This window comes from Phocoena phocoena, chromosome 11, assembly GCF_963924675.1.
Source record: "Phocoena phocoena chromosome 11, mPhoPho1.1, whole genome shotgun sequence".
Lineage (NCBI taxonomy): Eukaryota > Metazoa > Chordata > Mammalia > Artiodactyla > Phocoenidae > Phocoena > Phocoena phocoena.
The window spans coordinates 9,769,117-9,790,843 of record NC_089229.1 but is presented as its reverse complement, the minus strand read 5'-3'; the positions used below and the strand labels follow the sequence as shown (position 1 = coordinate 9,790,843).

At 41.4% G+C, this 21,727-nt stretch overlaps 1 protein-coding gene across 1 annotated transcript in view; it reads right to left on the bottom strand.

Annotated features, from left to right (window-relative positions):
- Positions 1-653: 653 nt before the first annotated feature.
- FAM227A (family with sequence similarity 227 member A) overlaps positions 654-21,727 on the bottom strand; it is a 79,147-nt gene continuing 58,073 nt past the window's right edge. The window contains 5 exon segments of the mRNA XM_065888128.1: positions 654-792; positions 10,904-10,977; positions 10,980-11,106; positions 17,176-17,328; positions 19,065-19,222. Of these exon segments, the coding sequence (XP_065744200.1) occupies positions 654-792; positions 10,904-10,977; positions 10,980-11,106; positions 17,176-17,328; positions 19,065-19,222 (651 nt within the window).

Genomic DNA, 21,727 nt, shown 5'->3' with positions numbered 1-21,727 from the left:
TTCCTGCCTCTGAGCCTTTGCCTCTGCTGCTCCATCTACTGAGAATGCCAACCCCTTGCCTCATCCACCTCCTCCTGCCTTACAAACACCTTATCTTTTCCAGACTCAGGTCAAGGGACGCCACTTCTATAAAATGTGTCTGCATGGCTCCAAGGCCATTGCATTCTTTGTCTCCTTTGTCTAACAGCACTTCTGGAACTTATGGTATTTATTTGTTGATATATCTGCCTTCTCTATCAGACAGTGAGCCCTTTGAGAATAGGGACTGTGTCTTATCTACTGTTATTTACCCAGGGTCTGCTGCAGGGAACTTTTGAAACCTCTCCAAATCTGGGCTTGTTGCTGTATAAAATGCACTGGATAATCTCTACCTCATAGGACTGTTATGAAGGTTAAAATGAGGTCATGTTTGTATAGTGTTTACCTTAGTGCTTGGTACAGAGTGAACAGTTAGTTAATGGTAGCCATGATTATTATATTATAATTTAATATTGTTAGCATGACTAAAAGTAGTGACCTAAGCAAAAATCTCCCCACTCCTGCTTTTCACTCAGCCTAGGAAAAACTACAGTGGAATCCTTCCCCTATCCTGGGAATAGTTATTTCTATTTCTCAGTGTTTGGCCCCAATTTTCTTTTTCTCCTGTTGTTGTTCTACCTGGTAGTAGAAATATCAGAGATTTTGTAGGGGCTTCCTAGTTCCAGGGAATAGAATTCATCAGGGCTTGATGGTGAGAAGGAAGAGTAGTTCAACTTCTGTTTCCATTCGCTTTCCCTCTCCTCTTTTTCCTTCCTGTGGGGGAAACAAAAAAGACATCAACAAAAATTGGCTCAAAAATTCAGTGCAATTTCTTCAAAGGTTTCAGTAGAATCTTGATAGGTATTGAAAGAAAAAGTTTACAAAACAGTCAGTAACATTGGCAATAGCAAATAACTGAAGCAGAGTGCTGGACACACTGCAACGACTCCCTCATTCATCTTCTAAGTATTGACTGAGGACCTGTTGGGTGCCAGGCCCTGCACTAGGCCCTGGGAAAAAAAGGTCATCTAGGGCAGTATTCCTGACCTTAAGGACAAACCTCAATCTAGGGAGATGGACAAGCAAATTTATAACTAGAGTAGGCTATGTTCTGTGGCATGTGATCAGGAAAGCACAAGACAATACCCTGAGAAGGCAAGTCAGGGAAGACTTCCTGGAGGTGATGCCTGAACTGGGTTTTAAGGGTTAGTGAGGGGTTAGCTAGATTAAGAAGTAGTCGAAAGGGTAGGGGAGGGACAGACTGGGAGTTTGGGGTTAGCAAATGCAAACTATTATATAAAATGAGTAAACAACAAGGTCCTACTGTATAGCACAGGGAATTACATTCAATATCCCAAGATAAACCATAATGGAAAAGAATATAAAAAAGAATGTATATTCATGTATAACTGAATCACTTTGCTGTACAACAAAAATTAACACAACATTGTAAATCAACTATACTTCAATTAAAAAAAAGAAGTAGTTGAAGGATAGTCAAGTCTGAGGGAATGACAATAATATTGGTGAATTAAAATAGTTGGCTTTTTGTATTTCTGAGAATCTAATATGGATATCAGAAAGACTGCTAATGAGTGACCATTGAACTTATAGTATTCCATGGCTCAAACAGGTGGGCCTCAAGCTAAACTCCTAGTATAAAAAAAATGTGATCTTTTTCTGGTTTGAAGGAAAATTTCGACTAGAAGGTTTAAGACTGAAAGTTTTCCTTGGCTAAATTTCTTAACTCATTAAGCTTTGGTTTCTTCATCTCTGAAATGGAGAGTATAACACCATCTATCTGTGATACAGATGGTTAGTTAACAACCCATCATCCACTCGCTCCTTTTACTTTAGCAATGGAGCCAGATTTTAAAAAAAAACCTGTCACACATTTCCCAGCCTCCTTTGAAACCAACATCACCATGTGACTAATATCTGGCCCTTGAAATAAACTGGTAATGTTATATGGTATTTCCAGGGAGGTTATTAAAAAGGGAGAGGGTAATAGGAATTGACTACGCATGGGCATGAGGGAACTTTCTGGGATGATAGAAAATTCTAAAGCTAGATTGTAGTAATTGTTGCAAATCTCTGTAAATTTACTAAAAATCATTGAATTTTGTACCCTTAAAGTGGGCAAATCTTACGGGAAATTGTACCTCATTAATATTATAAATATTAATTATAATATTTACAATTATATCATAATTATAAATATTAATAATTATTATTTTAATAAAAGAACATTTTAAATGTTTTTAAAACAATATTTTATTAAAAAGAAAGAAATTGCTGTAGCCACATTCTAGCAATGAGACATAAGTGGAAATGTTGTTTGGGACTTCTGGAAGTGCTTGTTTTTTGTTTGTTTGTTTGTTTTTTTTGCGGTACGCAGGCCTCTCACTGTTGTGGCCTCTCCCATTGTGGAGCACAGGCTCCGGACGCGCAGGCTCAGCGGCCATGGCTCACGGGCCCAGCCGCTCCGCGGCATGTGGGATCTTCCCGGACCGGGGCACGAACCCGCGTCCCCTGCATCGGCAGGCGGACTCTCACCCACTGCGCCACCAGGGAAGCCCTGGAAGTGCTCCTTAAAAGAGAATGTGGTTATAGATTAAAAGTAAATGAATGCAGAAAAATATACCATGCTAACACTGATCAAAAGAAAGCAAGAGTAGCTATGCTAATTTCAGACAGAGCAGACTCCAAAGCAAGAAAAGTTATCAGGGATAAAGAAGGGCATTGAAAAAAAAAAAAAAAAAAAGAAGGGCATTATATAATGATAAAGGGGTTAGTTCTCCAAAAAGACATAACAATTCTTAACGTGTATGATCCTAACAAAAGAGCATCAAACTACATAAGGCAAAAAATAATTGAATAACAAGGACAAATAGATGACTCCACTATCATAGTTAGAGACCTCAACACCCCTCTAATCAGAAATGGACAGATCTAGCAGGCAGAAAGTCAGCAATGACATAGTTGAACTCAACAATACCAACAACCAAAGGGATGTAATTGACATCTGTAGACTACATCACCCCCAAACAGCAGAATACACATTCTCCACAAGCTCACATGTAACATCCCCCAAGACAGAGCAAATTCTGGGCCAAAAAATATACCTTAACAAATTTAAAATAAGAGAAATCACATTATGCCTGCTCTCAGACCAAAATGGAATCAAACTAGAAAATCAGTAACAGAGATAGAGCTGGAAAATCCCAAAATACTTGGAGATTAAACAGCATACTACTAAATAACACATAGGTCAAAGAAGAAATTTCAAGAGAAATTTAAAAATATTTTGAACTAAATGAAAATGAGAATACGACTTATCAAAACTTGTGGGATTCTGGAAATGCTCCTTGAAAGAGAATGTGCTTGCTGAGTGTGCTGGCAGCAGTGCTTAGAGGGAAATTTATAGCATTATACGCATACATTAGAAAAGAAGAAAGACCTGAAATCAATCGTCTAAGGTTTCCACCTTAGGAAACCAGAAAAAGAACAAATTAAATTCAAAGTAAGCAAAAGAAAAGAAATAATAAAAATTAGAGCAGAAGTCAATGAAATGAAAACAGGAAATCAGTAGAGAAAATCAACAAAACCAAAATCTAGTTCTTTGAAAATATCAATAAAATTGATAAACCTCTAGCCTGGTTAAGTAAGAAAACAGGAGAGAGGACACAAATTACTAATACCAGAATCATGAACATTAAAAAGATAATAAAGCAGTACTATAAACAACTGGTCCATGAAATGGACCGGTTCCCTTTTTTTTCCAGCTTCACTGTGCGGCTTGCAGGATCTTAGTTCCCCATCCAGGGATTGAACATGGGCCCCGGCACTGAAAGCACTGAGTCCTAAACACTGGACTGCCAGGGAATTCCTAGACTAATTCCTTGAAAGACACGATATGCCAATAGTCACACAAGAAGATATAGACCATATGAATAGAACTATATATATATTAAATAAATTGAATAACAAATTAATAACCTTCAGAAACAGAAAGTACCAGGCTCAGACGGATTCACTGGTGAATTCTATCAAACATTTAAGGAAGAAATTATACCAATTATCTACAATCTCTTTCAGAGGATAGAAGCAGAGGGAATACTTCTTAACTCATTCTACCAGTCAAGAACTACCCTAATACCAAAACCAGACAAAGATGTTACAGGAAAAGAAAACTATAGACCAATATCTCTCATGAACATAGATGCAAACATCCTCAACAAAATATAAGCCAGTCAATCCAACAATGTATAAAAATAATTATAGGGCTTCCCTGGTGGTGCAGTGGTTGAGAGTCCACCTGCCGATGCAGGGGACACGGGTTCATGCCCCGGTCCGGGAAGATCCCACATGCCGTGGAGAGGCTGGGCCCGTGAGCCAAGGCCGCTGAGCCTGCGCGTCCAGAGCCTGTGCTCCGCAACGGGAGAGGCCACAACAGTGAGAGGCCCGCGTACCGCAAAAAAAAAAAAAAAAAGTCAATCGTGGGAATTCCCTGGCAGTCCATGCTTTCACTGTCGAAGGCCTGGGTTCAATCCCTGGTCGGGGAAATAAGATCCCAAAGCTGTGCGGTGCGGCACCCCAAAAAATAAAAATAAAATAAAAATTTAAAAAGTCAGTCTCTTTCCTATTGATATATATCAGCAATGAGCAAGTGGAATTTGAAATTAAAAATACAATACCATTTACATTAATACCCCCAAAATGAAACACTTAGGTATAAATCTAACAAAATATGTATAAGATCTGTATGAGGAAAATTACTAAAGCTCTGATGAAAGAAATCAATAAGAACTAAATAAGTGGAAAGATATTCCAAGTTCATGGATAGAAAGACAATATTATTAAGATGTCAGTTCTTCCCAACTCGATCTGTAGATTCAATGCAGTCCTAATCAAAATCCCATCAAGTTATTTTGTGGATATCGACAAACTGATTTGTAAAGTTTATATGGATAGGTAAAAGACCTAGCATAAACAACACAATATTGAAGGGGAAAAACAACACTGGTGAACTGACACTATCTGACTTTAAGAATTACTATAAAGCTACAGTAATTAAAACAGTGCGATATCAGTGAAAGGACAGACAAAGAGATCAATGGAACAGAATAGAGAGCCCCAAAAGAGACCCATATAAGTATAATCAACTGATCTTTGACAAAGGGGCAAAGGCAATACAATGGAGCAAAGACAGTCTTTTCAACAAAAGGTGCTAAAACAACTGGACATACATGTGCAAAAGAAAAAAAAAGAATCTAGACAGAGACCTTACATTTTTCATAAAAATTAACTCAAAAATGGAGCATACACATTTTGAGCAAAACTCAAAAAAAAAAAAAAGCAAAACTATAAAACTCCTAGAAGGTAACATAGGAGAAAATCTAAATGACCTTGGGGTTGGTGATGACCTTTTAGATATAACATCAAGGGCTTGATGCATGAAAGAAAAAATTGATAAACTGGACCTTATTAAAATTAAAAACTTCTGGTCTGCAAAAGATAATGTGAAGAGAATGAGAAGACAAGCCATGAACTGGAAGGAAATATTTGCAAGAGACACACTTGATAAAAGATTGTTTTCCAAAATATACAAATAACTCTTAAAACTCAGTGATAAGAAAATAAACAACTTGATTTAAAAATGGGCCAAAGGGACTTCCCTGGTAGCGCAGTGGTTAAGGATCCACCTGCCAATTCAGGGGACACAGGTTTAATCCCTGGTCTGGGAAGATCCCACATGCTGCAGAGCAACTAAGTCTGTGAGCCACAACTGCTGAGGCTGCGCTCTGGAGCCCAAGAGCCACAACTACTGAGCCCACGTGCCACAACTACTGAGCCCACGTGCCGGAACTACTGAAGCCTGCGTGCTGTGACTACTGAAGCCCGAGCACCTATAGCCCGTGCTCCGCAACAAGAGAAGCCACCACAATGAGAAGCCCCCAAAGATCTTAACAGATACCTCACCAAAGAAGATATACAGATTGCAAATAAGCATATGAAAACATGCTCCACATCACGTCATCATGGAAATGCAAATTAAAACAACAGTGAGATACCAGTACACACCTATTATGCCCAAAATCCAGAACACTGACAACACTAAATGTGGAGCAAGAGGAACTCTCATTCATTGCTGGTGGGAATGCAAAATGGCACATCCACTTTAGAAGACAGATTGATAGTTTCTTACAAAACTAAACACACTCTTACCAAAGGATCCAGCAATCACGCTCATTAGTATCTACCCAAAGAGTTGAAAACTTACATCCACACAAAACCCTGCACACGGATATTTACAGCAGCCTTATTCATACTTGTCAAAATTTGGAAGCAACCAAGACGTCCTTCAGTAGGTGAACAGATAAACTATGGTACCTCCAGATAATGTAATATTATTTAGTCCTAAAAAGAAATGGGCTACCAAGCTATGAAAAGACATGGAGGAACCTAAAATGCATATTACCAAGTGAAAGAAGCCAATCTGAAAAGGCTGTATTCTGTATGATTCCATCTATATGATATTCTGGAAAAGGCAAAACTATGGAGACAATAAACAGATCAGTGGTTGTCAGGGTTTTGATGAAGGGAGGGATGAATAAGAGTAGCACAGAGGATTTTTAGGGCAGTGAAAATACTCTGTATGATACTATAATGATAGATACATGTCATTATACATTTGTCTTAACTCATAGGATGTATAACACCAAGGGTGAACTCTAACGTAAACTATGGACTTTGAGTGATTATGATGTGTCACTGTGGGTTCATCAGTTGTAACAAATATACCACTCTGGTGGGGAAAGTCCATAATGGGGGTGGCTCTGCGTGTGGTGGGGCAAGAGTGCATGGGAAACATCTGTACCTTACTCTTAATTTTCCTGTGAACCTAAAATTCCTCTAAAAATATATTTAAAGAAAGAGAGAGAGAGGGACCGAGAGACAGAGATTGAGAATGACATTAGCCCTCTTCTTCCCTTCCTTCTTATAGTTTCTGGTCTGGAAAACAGATAGGTTGCCTGGAACTCCATCAGCCGTCTTGGTGGACCATGGAAGTCCCAGAGGAAGGATACCAAGGGCTAGGATGGTGGAGCCTGGCTCCCTGAAGCCCCTGAAACACCGTATCAGGCTATATCATCTACCTTCAGACTTCGTTTATATGTGAGAATCAACCTTTGGGCCATTGTTATTTTTAATTTTTCTGTTATATGTGACTAAATAAAATCCTAATTTATATATTACATCAAAGAATTGCTCTGAGAGTCAAATGAAAATTGGAAGTTTTTCTTGTGCTTTTGTTTTTCTTTCTGGGGAAATTAAAATAAAGAGGCTACAGTCTTGGGCATAGTAGATTAGTAGAAAATAAAAATAGTTAAGCGGAAGTTGGCTCTACTAAATGCAGGATCTTTACCCCCCTTTCCTTTCCTCTGTTTCCAGAATGCCATTAGCCAGGCATATGTCCCACAGGCAAATGATTGGAGGATTCTTCTCCTAAGAAACTGAATGGCTGATATTGGAGAGTCTCTCAAATGAGAAAGCTGGCTTGCTTCCTGATCATGAAAAAAAAGAGAGCCAACCAACTGAGAAGCCATGACCACTGATACCAACTGCCACTGTCAGCTGTTTAGAGCTTCACTCCTAAAGCTAAAGACAGCCCAGGGGACTTCCCTCATAGTCCAATGGCTAAGACTGCGCTCCCAGTGCAGGGGGCCGAGGTTCCATCCCTGGTCAGGGAACTAGATCCCACATGCTGCAACTAAGAGTGAACCTAAAACTAAGAGTTCTCATGCCACAATGAAAGATCCCGCATGCCACAACTAAAAAAAAGAAAAAAAAGATTCCCACGTACCGCAACTAAGACCCAACGCAGCCAAATAAATGATGAGAGTTCAAAGGTGAGAGTTCAAAACAAGAAAACCGTCAAAAAATGTAAAAAGGTACCCAAGAAAAGGAACCCACAGAAATAATATGGGGGTCAGAAACTTTAAAAATAAAGATTAATGTTCTCAGTAATAGATGAAAATATTGCACCCATGAAAAAGAATAGAATGCTATGAGAAAGGAACAACCAAAATATAAGAAAGACCTCACTCTAGGAAATTAATACTACAGTAGAATTCTAAAAATTAGAAGAAGTCATTGGACGATAAAATGTAGAGACTCCTCTCGAAAGTAGGTGATGCATCGAAAGTACAGATGCCAAGAGGAGAATAAAAATAAGAAAATTAGAGAATCAGTCCAGGAGGTATAACAACTGAGTATAACAGCTCCAGAAAAACAGAGCTAAGAAAATAAAGGGAAGAAAATTACCAAAGAAATAATAAAAGAAAAATTCTCAGAATTGAAGGACACTACTGTCCAGTTTGAGAAGGCTTCCCAATCCCAATGAAACATACTAAGAAAAAGAGTCATACCAAGGCACATGATTGTGAAACATCAGAATAATAGGGAGAAAGACAATATCCTAAAAACTCCCATGGGGGGTGGGGGTGGGGAGGGTGGAGGTGACATACAAGACCATAGGAATCAGAACGGCATCAAATTTTTCAACAGCAAAACTAGAAGGTAGGAAAAAGAATGTTTTCAAATTTCTGCGGAATACTGACTTCGAATTTTATTCCCAGCAGAACATTTGTCAAATATTAATCAAGAGCAAAGTCATTTTGGACATGTAAAGACTAAAAACACTTTCTACGTACCTTTCCCTTGAGAGTTACTAGAAGATGTGCTCCAGCAAAATGAGTAAACAAGAAAGAGAAAGACATGTGACCTGGGAGACTCCAACAAAGCGAAGCTGACTAAGGGAAGCCCTAGGGTAATGGTGAAAAGAAGCCCCGAAATGATAACTGAGAGCAGACCTTGAGCGCACCAGTCCAGACTGGAGGAGGGTGAGGGCCTGAGAAGGAGAACTCCAAGATTAAAAAAATGAAGAAGAAATTATCAGAATATATTCTCACTTTCAGGATCTTCTGCCACAACTTTTTCTTAACCTTAGGAGTCTACATCTGCTTGCAATGGAGAGAAAAAGGACAAGCAGCTAACTGCATCTGTCCTGGTTATGATCACGTTACCTAACAGAATATATTAATATGATATACATAGAATATATATGGTACGTTTGAGAATATGGAAAATGATGCTGCTTGGTTTTTGATAGCTTTTAACAATCTGGAAAACCTTATCAACAGATAACGTCTAAAAGGAAACCAAGAAATGCATATGTAAGCATGTTATTTAGAATAATGGATGTAAATTCCAGAATTGAAAATTATAATTTCTGTAGACTCTTGGATGCCTATGCGCTACAGGATGGTAGAATCTAGAAGGTGGCATGTGAGACCCTCTGATGCCCCTCATTGCCTCAACTCTCCCTCACTCTCTAATCAGCCAGACCCAATTGCAGTCTGGTAACTTTTAGCTCTGCAAATTGGCTTGAACATCTCTCTGCCTAGAGTTCCAGCCCATTCCTCCCCTCCCCCCTTGCCTAGCAAATATAAAGAACTGACTGCTCCCTACTCTGTTCTCTGTTGAAGTCCTCTCTTAGGACCTGTGCAATTTGTTGCATGTTATCTATTTCCATATTTTTTCCTTCTTCTATACTATGAGCCCTTGAGGGCAAGAACTTTAACTTATTTATTTCTTTGCATCCTTAGTGCCTGGCACAGTAGGTCTTCAGTCAATGTTTACTTGGCTTCTCTGTGCCTCAGTTTTCTATTCAGTAAAATGGGTGTCATGCTCTCTAATAGGGTTTTGTTGAGATACAAATAAACTGGGCATGTTGTTTTTGTCTGATGGCATCTCACCAATTCTACCCCATGTCACAGACTTTGCCTTGTTCTCTCAGGCCGCAGGGATGGTCAGGTCTGGCTAGTAATAGCACTGCTTCTTCCTGAACACAGTGTTGGTTCAGAAGGGATGTGCGGAACCATGAACCAAGCAGAGCCATTGAAACCGAGAAGGGCCCTGTGGGGCTCCTGGGCACAAAAGCCTTTTTGTCCCCTCTTTCTTGTAGGCAAGACTCCAGCCTCCATGACTTTCCCTGAGTTCCAAAGGTCAGAAGAACAGACAAGAAACCACCTGAGGCAAGATTAAAGGGACCAGAGAAGCTCATCAAGATTAGGAGACCTGAGATGAGATTAAGGGAGTGCAGGCCCTGCACACACCTTAATCTTGTCAGCAACCCTGCCCTTGGACTACTGCTATAAAACTCCTCATCAAATCCTCCCGGGTTGGGACACACAGTTTCGAGGGCAGGAGCCCTCTGTGTCCTCCTTTGCCTGACAAAGCAATAAATCTCTTATCTTCTACTTTACCCAAAACTGTCTCAGAGATTCAGTTCGGCACCAGTGTACAGAGGCTGAGCTTTTGGCATCATCGTCAGAGACTTTTATTGAGGCTTGGTTTACGGAGGCTGGGAGAGGGTGTCTCTCTTCCTTTTAGGTCATGCACTTATAAGGACATAGGGTTGGGGCTGTTCTTGGCCCTCTTTCCTTCTTTGAGGGCAGGGGCAGCTTGAAAAGCCAGCCAGCACACAGAGGCAAAGAGGGTCAAGAAAGAAAGGGAGAGAATCTGAAAATATCATTGAGCCCTTAGGTCCATCGTGGCTGCAGCCAGCCTGAATGTGGCCTTTTCCCAGTTACTGAAGCCACGAGATGTTCCTTCCACTCAAGCTGGTTTGAGCTGGGTTCCTGGCACTTGCAACCTATGAGCTCTGACTCATAATACACTTTGTAAAGTACAAATGCTTGGCATAGAGGGAGTACAAAGTCTTTGGTAGCTCTTACTACTACCATTAATAATAATAAAAATAAAGTGAGAGTTGAGTGGCTAACACATAAAAGCAAGAGGACTTTTATGTATACTTTTCCACGTATTAAGAATTCCTAAAGTGTTCACATTTCTACTTTGCCCATGGTCTTCGTTCAAACAAACCTCAAAAGAAACGCAATCTCCCTCTGACAGCTTCTTCTAGATTTCTTTTCAGGGGAGTCCTCAATGAAGGTTGAAGGCTGGATGAACATGTGGTTCGCCTGTTTTTCGTCTTTTGCTCTTTGATCAATATTCTTCACCTCCCTGTGGGGAAAATCACAAAGACACATGGAAAAAGACTAAAGAGTCAGCGTTATCGTTTCACTCTATTTTCACACGAAAAGAGAGGCAAATATTTACCAATTCATTCATCACATCTGTCAGGAGCAACGGACTGAAGCCGAAAGCTGACTGCGCTGCAGCAACTCAGTCACTGAGCCCCTGCCATGTGCTGGGAGTCACATGGCCCTGGGGGACACGGGGGAATAAGATGTGGTCCCTGACTCAATGGGTCATACTCAAATCAGGAAGACAGGTGAGGAAAACCAACGATCTGAGAGAAAGCTGAAGCATGAGCTTGAGGGCAGGCTGAATTCAATGTGGGGCTCTGCCATTTGCTGTGTGTTCTTGGGCAAGTTACTTAACCTCTCCTTGCCAGTGTACTCGTCTCAACGTGGTAATGTAATAGAACCTGCAGCAGTGGTGAGGATTAATTGAGTTACCATCGGTCAAGCGATTAGCACAGTGCCTGGTACACAGGCAGTGCTCAATGAATGCTGCTTGCTGCTGCTGCTGTTATTACAGGAGAAGGTTTTCAGTGGCGCATGTTCAGATACGTTTGGGGTACTCAATGGAAATGCTGAACTGGAAAATATACCAGCTGATCTGTGAAATGTGAGTGGACCTCCACTCGATGAAGAAGCAGGTTATGGTCATTCAAGGCAGCCAAAAAACAATAAATATACATTCAAGTGAATTAAGATGCTGTCATATACTTCTCTGCTGCCGCAGAATAGATGTAGAAAGACTGGTGTTAAGAAACTAGTGTTGAACTTGGCCTAAACCAGTGGTTATTCCAACAGTGAGGGTCTTTCCCCAAGTCAAAGGAAAAAATTGTGTTGACACAAAATTCTCATTTTTGGCATCTTCTGCCACAACTTTTTCTTAATCTTTTGAAGCCTGCGTCTGCTTGCAGTGGAGAGACAAAGAACAAGCGGCGACCTGCATTTGTCCTTGCTGTGATGACATTTTCTAACAGGAAAACTTGGTCATAATTCCTTGATAATATTTTCTATATTGTCATTTCTTGATTTGTTGAAGTCTATACATGTCTTAGGCTCCTATTTTCCACTAGTAGAAGCATCTTTAGCTTGTACGAGAGAATCATATGTTGAAACGTTTCATAAAACTCTGCAAAGGGCATTTTGAATTGCGGGTGCTTTGGCCCCATACAGGTTTAAGGATCAGGGCTCTGGACTCACAAGGCAACTAAGTTCTCCAGCAGCAACTGACCCCGCTCCTTCATTGTACAGCTCCATCTGCATGTGCCAGCTAGGCTCCTCCTCCACCTAGAGCAGAGACCCCAGCAAAACAGCTGCTGGATCGCCTTTTCTAAGGGAGACCGCTCGCTAGGCCTCCCCCGTGGCAAACTTTCCAACTCCAAGACCCAGTGCTGTTTTGGCCCCTGCACTCTTCATGGTGTGGGGGTCACACATATTACCTCTAATAGCCGTCATTTTCTGAGCACTTCCTGTGAGCCAGGCACTAAGCTCGACATCTCCTTTAACCTACACAACTACTCTGTGAGTAGTGTCCCTGTTTTGTAGATGAGGTATCCAAGCCTCACATGGGGTAAATGATGGACCTAAATTATACTGAGGGTGAAACAGAGCTGTTCCTACAGCTTTGGTCTGTCCAAGGTCAATGGCAGTGCTCCCAGCTGATATGCTACATTAGGGGAACAAGTGGTAATTGATGTCCCAAAAGAGTCCTAGCCCACCTACAAGTATCAATACTATTCCACATGGGCATTTGTCACCTTTTGATCTTGTTATGGCCATCATTAAAAAAAAAAAAGATAGTGTTCAAAAATTTAAACATTTATAAAAGTAAATTGTATAATTAACATCATTTACCCATTATCTTGCTTCATTAGTTATCAATCTGAAGTCAGTCTTGATTCATCTGTTACTTCCTTTGCCTCCCATCCCAAATGGGTTATTTTAAGGCACATCCCAGACACCATGTCATTTCATCCATAAACACTTCATTATGTATCTCTTTAAGACATGATCCTTAAAACATAACTACAAAACTATTATAATGTCTTTAAAAAAGGGAATATACCAATAAAAGGAATTTCTTAATATCATCTAAAACCAAGTCAGTGTTCAAATTTCCCCAGTTATTTCATAATTGAGATAATTATCTCAAGCGGTTGATTTAAGTCAGGATCCAAACAATGTTTTGATTAATATATCTCTCCAGTATCTTCTAAACAATAACAGCACCTCCTCGCTCTTTTATTTTCCTTGCTTTTTATGTACTGAAGAAACCAGGTTATTTGTCCTACAGAATTTCCCATTCTGGATTTGCCAATTGCATCCCTGGAGTGCTTGACAAGGTCCTCTGAGCTCTGTATGTCCTTTAAATTGGTGGATGTAGATGGTCACCATTTTTTAAAAGTTTCTTGAAGTATAACATACATACCAAAGCGTGGACAAACTCTAAATGCGCACCTCAAGGAGATTTCATGTACTGAGCACATCCATGTAACCAGCTCCCAAATCAAGAAACAGAACAGTGCCAGCCCCCTAGAAGCCCCCTCATATCCCTGCTCAGTCATACCCTACTTTCCCAAGGGTAGCCCTGCCCTGACAACACGGATGTATTTTAAGGCCACCAGTTTTTTCTAGAGACAAAACTTTGAGAATCACTTTATTAATAGAAGCCATGCTGAGTTTCTTGATAATACCTTATCTAACAAAAAGTGGATGTATTTGGCAATGGAATTGCTAACACATAATTACAAAGTTTCTCCTGACTTAAAAAATCTTTACTGTAATTCACCTGATAAGGATGTCATTATTAAAAAAGGATTTCCTTATATATTTCTGAAATAAATATTCTGTAGGCTTAATCTGTTTTTTGTTTGGTTTTTTTTTTTTTTGGCCACGCCATGTGGCTTGAGGGATCTTAGTTCCCCAACCAGGAATTGAACCCGGGCCCTTGGCAGTGAAAGCGGAGTCCTAACCACTGGACCACCAGGGAATTCCCTCTGTAGGCTTAATCGTGAATATTCTATATGAATTTAATGTTAACCCTAAACTATTTTTGCCTTGTTAATGCCACAGCTGGGTGTGGCTATGGGGCTAAGTTCTGGCAAATGGAATGAAAATGGAAGGTGTATTTGTGACTTCCAGGAGGAAGTCCATCTTCCTTCCTACTGGCTGGAATGTGGACCTGATGGCTGGAGCTTGAGCAGCCATATTGGAACACGAGGCTGAGGATTATGGAGCAATAAGATAAAAGGAGCTTGGATCCCTGATACTGTGAACTGCCATATCTACTGGACTCCTTTTAAATGAGAGAAATAGATTTGTATCTTGTTTTAGCCACTATTTTGTGCTCTTCTGTCACTTGAAGCCAAATCTAATTCTAATTTATACAATCATTTACTGTGGGCTTGGTTATGAAAAGGCTTTACATGCCTTATTTTATTTGATCAATACAACCCTACAAAGTAGGAAATACTATCTTCATTAAATCAACAAAGAAATTGAAGCTAAATGACCTATGTGACAGATCAAATATCATAGAGCTAGTAAGTGAAAAAGCCTATATTCTGGCTGTAGCCTCTGCCATTCATGGGTCCCACCCATGAATTGTTACAACTATTGGAAGAGACAGACATTACAAAACAATGTTTTGTAAACAAAATAAAATGCCTGGTGCATAGAAGGTGCTGAAAATATTTGCTGGGACAATGAACTACAGAACAAACAGCATAATGAACTACAGTAACAGAGGCAGAAGCAAAGAGCCCTAAACAGCAATTCCTGTGTGCTCTCCCTTAACCCACCGTGACCTTCTCCTCCCTCACCGGCACCTCCAATCTCTCCCTCTTCATATAAGCTTGAGTCTTCCACCTTATTTTTAAATAGCCCTGTTACCATCCAATCTTGCCTTTTGATTCAGAATTTTGTTCCTCTGCCTCCTAGTTATTCCCCCCTCCCACCCCCACATGGGGACTCATACCTTCTCCTTAATGTCCCATGTTCTAGTGTCTGACTGCTTTCTCTGCCAAAGCACCAAACCTGTCTCAGCCCCAAGTTTCTGTGTCTGGCACTCACACTGCTAATTACTACTTCCCCTTCTTCTCTCAGCTTCATTCTCTGTTGGTCTGCCTTTATATATAAGCTCTCCTCCTTCCTTCTGGTCATTCCTTCTCCCTCTACCCCATACTCTATCCTCTCCCACATATGCAGTTGCCCTCTAAGGCTCTGTCCTTTGACCTCAGCTTCCACATCTGTAGAATAAGGATAAACAACTGTGCCTATTTATACACACCATTTTATAACGTGATTTGCGGGCCATTAACATGTTGTGACCATCTTTCCTCGTAAAATAGAAATAGATCAACATCACCATTTTTCTGGCTGCGGAGTATGGACGTTTGATAGTTTATTTAACCAATCATCTTTTGATGAAACTTTAGGCTGAACTGCATTTCTGTGCTGGTACTTAACAAGTGTGTGTGTATGTGTTGTTTGTCTGTGTCCCAGCACATTTTAGAAATAACTGCATTGTATCACTTTGCATAACAAAGTATTTATCTATGAGTTCATATTTTTCTTTCTCTCATATTATGGCAGATATAGATGGCTGTCTAGCCAATAGCAATTTCCCCCTTTCTCCCCTGCAAACTGAATCCAGTTTTGTTTTGGATAACAAAGTGACCAGTTCTGGTCTAATCCAGTCATGAAAATCTCCTTCTCCTTTCTCAGATACTTCTCAAGCTTCTCTTTCACGGTGGCCACATGAAAGAGTTCTGGGGGCAGGCAGAGAAGACATGTGAGACAAAGAGTGAAAAAAGAAGGTGAGCTCCTTTTTACCAAAAAAAAAAAAAAAGCCAGCTAATAAAAGCAGGAGGAATAGTAGACGTAGAAAATCACTATTTTGCGGCCCCAAATGTAACAACTGATTCAGGCAAAGACCCTGGATGGATGTTAAAACCACTGGATGGATGTTGTTGGGAAAGCATATTCACAGGCTCAAAGAATCACACCATTCATTGCTAATTAGAAAGGCAAAAATGTAGGCTTACAATGGAGACCTCTGGCAGAGACCATCTTAAACAAGCAGCGGGGCAACCCGACATTAAGTTTCTCCTAATGAGGTGTAACAGGAATTTACAAGGTCTCTGTGAAGTATTCTTGGCAAAAAGACTTAACCTGAATCTAATCAATCCTCTAGTACAGATCCAACGTCCATCTTATAGGAAATATGAGATCAATTGGAACAAGTTATATGATACCCCGAAGAAATAATCAGAAAAATCCAGAACGTGGCTTGAGCTTTTCAAGAAAGTCCATGTCATAAAAAATAATTATAATAATAATAACAAAGCTGGGGGCCAGGGCACTATCATAGACTAAAAGACACCAAAGAGAGAACGTCGAAATACAACACCTCCAGGTACTGGATCCTTGAATGGATCCTGGAGCAGCAAGTAAAACCAAAAATGGTACTTTGGGCACAATTGGGGAAATTTTTATTTGACCTAATTATTAGAGAGAGAAGGAAAATGTGGCAAAGCGTGAATAATTGGTAAACGTAGTGGGGGCATAATGGTGTCCATGGCACTGTCCTTTAAACTTTTCTGAAAGGTCTGAAAAATTTCTAAATATAATAAAAATATTGAAGAGGGAGAAGGCACAGGAAAATGTTCATAATATGCTGCTAATGGGGGGGAAAGTCTAAAAACAGTCTGACAGCATGATTACTACTTTTGTTTAGAGATCCAGATGTATGTGTCCAGGGAAAAAGATTGGAAGAATTTATAGAAAAATGTTGGCAATGTGTACCTGTAGGTGCTTTTCCAGGTTCTTTGTTTGTTTTCATTGAGCATAAATGTTTTTGTAGTTAGGAAAAAAATAGCTTTACAAAAATATCCGGCCTCTGTTGATCGTGGGGTTTACATTCTGACCACAAGAAAGCTGAATGCACTTCACAGGTCATTACAGGGCTGGACCCCAGTCACAAATTAGTGTGATGTGTTGCCATAGACAAATACTGAAACTACACCTCTTCCCCTGAAGGCCCCTTAAATACCTGAGGAAGTTGTTGTGCAGCTCCTCCAGGCACGCATTGAAATGATGCCACTCACTCCAGTGAAACCGGTTCAGCTGGTGGAGGTCGTCCCTCCGCTTCTTCATGTTGCTCAGGGTCAGGCTGATGACCTCGGCGTATGTCAGGGTGGACTCAGTGGCTTTCATGTCGAGGAAAACCCCACACTGTCAGTTGGTATTGACTCAGCGTTATTATTAGTGGGATGTGTCCAGTACATGGGGAGGAGGTGGGTGTGATAGCAGGATGGGGAAACCGACCTGGTTCTGGAAATCTGAGCAGGAAACCACTCCATGGCCTGCTTGGGAAAGAGAGAAGCTATCCTCTCCATGGCTAGGCCATTCCCCATCTTTTAATAAAGTCTTTCTCCCTTCCTGATGATGGAAGGGCTAGCAAGTGCTTATTTTAGACTACCATCTAAAATTCTTACTCTCTTATCACAGTGGTGAACAGGAAGGGATTCCAACTTTCCTTTCCTCTCAGGCCCAGTCCTCATTCCCCGTCTCAGGTTTGCACGTTGAAAAGCTCTCTCTACCTTCGCCACCCCTCCACCCCTTCTGAACTGGTCAGAATCTCAGCCACACTCATCACGAGCGGTGGGACATCAGACAATCTATGTCATCCTCTACGTCTCCATTTCCTTATCTATAAAATAGATGGCACCTACCTTAGATGATGTTAATGATAATAATGATAGCCACTATATTTTTTTAGTACCAGCTGTATGCCATTTTACCCTGGTCGCAACACTACTGATTTGGTATAACCATCCTCACTTTAAGAACGAGTTGATAAAGATATTGAGCTTAGAGGTTAAGCTGTGCACGTGAGATCTTCAAGCTAGTGGGTTGCTGAGCTGGGACGCAAATCCAGGGCTGTGTATCCCCAGCCCAGGCTCCTTCTACTACACTACACTGTCTTTACAGAACGGTGAGGTGATATAAGGGAAAGCGTTTTATAAACAATAAAGTCCTATGAATTGTGTGTTGTTAATCTCTGCCGACAGATATATAAATACGCTTGTGGATATGCAGTGCTATAGGGCCGGAGTTAAGTCCTACCTACTTCATTATGAAAGCTCCTCCTTATGGGGCTCTGTATTCTGATAGGTAACATTCAGTCATTTGTTACCTGCCGGGCACTGCGCTAAATAAGCCTTTACCGGTGTTGTGCCTGTTCTCTGCATCACAATTCTATGAGGCGGGTACTCTTATCTCCATTTTACAGATGAAAAAAATGAGGCTCAGAGAGAAGCTGGAACTTGTCTAAGATCACTCAGCTGGTGAGCAGGTGAGTTGGTTCCTGAATCCAGGTCTATTTGAGTCCATGTTCTGCCCCTCTACGGTAAACTGTTAAGACCCAGGACACCAACACATATCACACCTGTTTTCTTAAGATCTGAGCTTTTTTACCATATTTTTAGGATAAATGTCATGAGGGCCAAGAATTTGCTGATGGGTCTGGGGAGGGGTGTGTGTGAGGAGGGTGCTGGAAGAAACATACCCCTAGACACCAAAATTCCTGATCAATATATACTGTGGGGTCAGTGAGCATCTAGGAGGCATTACTGAGTTGCAAAATATGTTAAGAGTCCCTAAGTAGTCCATGCTTTCTGGTAGAAAGGAAGAGATTATTGCACACAGGGAAATTCGACTTGCCCAGGGTCCCACTCAGCCAGTGCATGAGGCAGATTTGGAATTAACATGAGCAAGATTCCGACCCGTAGGCTCGTAACCATGGTCACCCTTGATGGGCCCCTACTACGTGTTAGGTGCTGTGCTGAGGGCTGGATGCCTGTCTCTTCACCCCTGCTTCTGGGAAGAGGAAGCAGGGGCCTGGAGTAATGTGTGCCCAGCCCACGGTGGAAAGGATATGGGATGGTCTTGGTTTTCTCCCTCCTGACCATCAGCACGTCTTTGCCAGGCTGTTGCAGAGAGGCGTAGTTCAGGAGGAAGTACACAATCAGAGGGCTCTTTCCATAAATGTTGAAGAGGTTTGAAGTCATCTCAGGGCTTTTGCAGGCAGGGTAAGACTGAGTAGGAAGGAGATAGGAAAAAAAATAAAGGATATTATCATTTTTATGGCACATATTAAGAAATGTAAAGGTACTCATATCCTTTATCTAGTAACTCCAGTTTTAGGATGCTATCCTAAGGAAATTACCCACAAGAAAAAAAGATTCAGGCACTATAATGTTTACTGCAGTGACAATTACTACAGCAAAAGGTTACAACCACCTAAATGTTCAAGGAGTTGTTGACATCTCTACCCAAAGGAACAGTACGCCACTATTAAATTGTTTATGAAGAGTTGGTACTAAGATATTGTTTCAGGTATAATAGTAATTTTAAAAATCAAGATACAAAATTAGATAGATATTATTATATATTTTACATAAAATGAATATAATTACATGAAATCAATCAACCAAAAAAAATGGTAGATAAGAGACTAGAAGTGTAGTTACCAAAATGTTAACAATTCATTCAGCAAATATTTATTGGGTGACTACTGCATATACACACCGCTCTAGACACTGGCCTTTCAGCCGAGAATAAGACAAATTCCAGCCCTCACGGAGCTTGTATCATAGTTGAGAGAAAAACAATAAACAAATCAACATGGTACTATGGAATAATAAGGGCTTTAGGTAAGAATCAAGTAGGGCAGGGGGTGTGGGTGGTGGGATGGGAGACTGGGGAGGAGAGGGATCTTTTCCATGGGGAGGTCAGGGAGGACTGCCCTGAGGAGGAGCGATCCCGGCAGACCCTGAATGATGGAAGGAAGATCTGGGCGATGTTCCAGGCAAAGGGGACAGCAAGTGCACGAGACCCCAAGGCAGACAGGAGCTTGGTGTGGCTGAGGGACAGAAACCAGGCCTGCACGGCTCAAATGAGAACAAATGATGAGGCTGAAGAAGGAGCGGGGTCTTTGGGCCACAGGAAGAAGTTAGGACTTTCTAAGTGTGATGGAAGCCACTGGAAGGTTTTGAGCTGGGGTACATCTGATTAATTTTTCCTAAAGATCCCTTTAACTGGGACTTCCCTGGTGGTCCAGTGGTTAAGACTCTGTGATTTCGAGGCACGGAGTGTGGGTTCAATCCCTGCTGGGGAGCTAAGATCCTACATGCCACATGGCACGGCCAAAAACTACAAATGAAAAAAAAAGATCACTTTAACTGATGTGTGGAGAAATGACTGCAGTGGGTAAGCGTGGACACTAGAAGAGCACCTGGGAGCCTCTGCAGTGGTTGAGGCAGTGCTGGGGCTGGGAATGGGGAGGGGTGAGAAGTGATGGGATCTGTAACACACTATGAGAGCAGAATTGGCAGGATTTGCTGATGGAGTCGATGTAGGTGTGAGAAAGACAGGAGCCAGGGGTGACTCTAAAGGGTTAGGTGCCAGTTTCCCAGCTGGGAAGATGTGGGGAGGAAGAGGCTGACAGGGCAGGAAAATCAAGAGGTCTGTTTTGGATGTGCTGTATTTGAGATGCTAATAGACAACCAAGAGGCAACAGAGATCAGGAAAGAGAACGGGCAGGGGCTGAGAGTAATCTGTTTCCCTTCCTTATATTCCTCTGCCTTCTTCCAAAATGTCAGTGGCGATTATGTGCTTCTTTTGTATTTTTTTAAAAATACGTTTTATTTGGACGAAGCGGTTATAATCTAACGAGACAAAAATTCTGTCTCATGAGTGAAGGCTGCAGCGGCACCTAATCACACTCTTCTCTGTCCTATTCATTTTCATTGCTTAATGAGATTTCCTCTATGGGTAGCAGGGTCTCTCAACCTTGGCACTTTGACATTTGGGGCCAGATTTGTTGTGGGAGACTGTCCTGTGCATTGCAGGACATCGAGTGGCCTCCGTGGTCTCTACCCAAGAGATGCTAGTAGTACTCTACCCCTCACCCCCAGCTGTGACAACCAGAAATGTCTCCAGGCATGGCCAAATGTCTCCTAGGGTGCAAAACTGTCCCCAGTTGAGAACCACTATTCTATAGCAAGATCCCACTGGAATCACAGAAACTTGGGGTTAGTAGAGCACCTATAGATCATTTAGTCCAATGATTCCTAAAAGCCCATCTCCAAATGGGGGCTAGTCTGTGTTCAATGGTCTCCAGCAAAATGAGGGAAACAAGGAAAAATACATGGCACTAGTAGGGCTTCCCTGGTGGCGCAGTGGTTGAGAGTCCGCCTGCCGATGCAGGGGACACGGGTTCGTGCTCCAGTCCAGGAAGATCCCACATGCTGCGGAGTGGCTGGGCCCGTAAGCCATGGCCGCTGAGCCTGCGTGTCCGGATAGCCTGTGCTCCGCAACGGTAGAGGCCACAACAGTGAGAGGCCCGCATACCGCAAAAAGGAAACAAAAACAAAACACTGTAATAAATCTGACCTAAAGTAATTTTTTTTTTTTTTTTTTTTTTTTGGCTACCGCCATGCAGCGTGTAGGATCTTAGTTCCCTGACCAGGGATTGAACTTGTGCCCCTACAGTGGAAGCACAGAGTCCTAACCACTGCACCAACAGGGAATTCCATGAC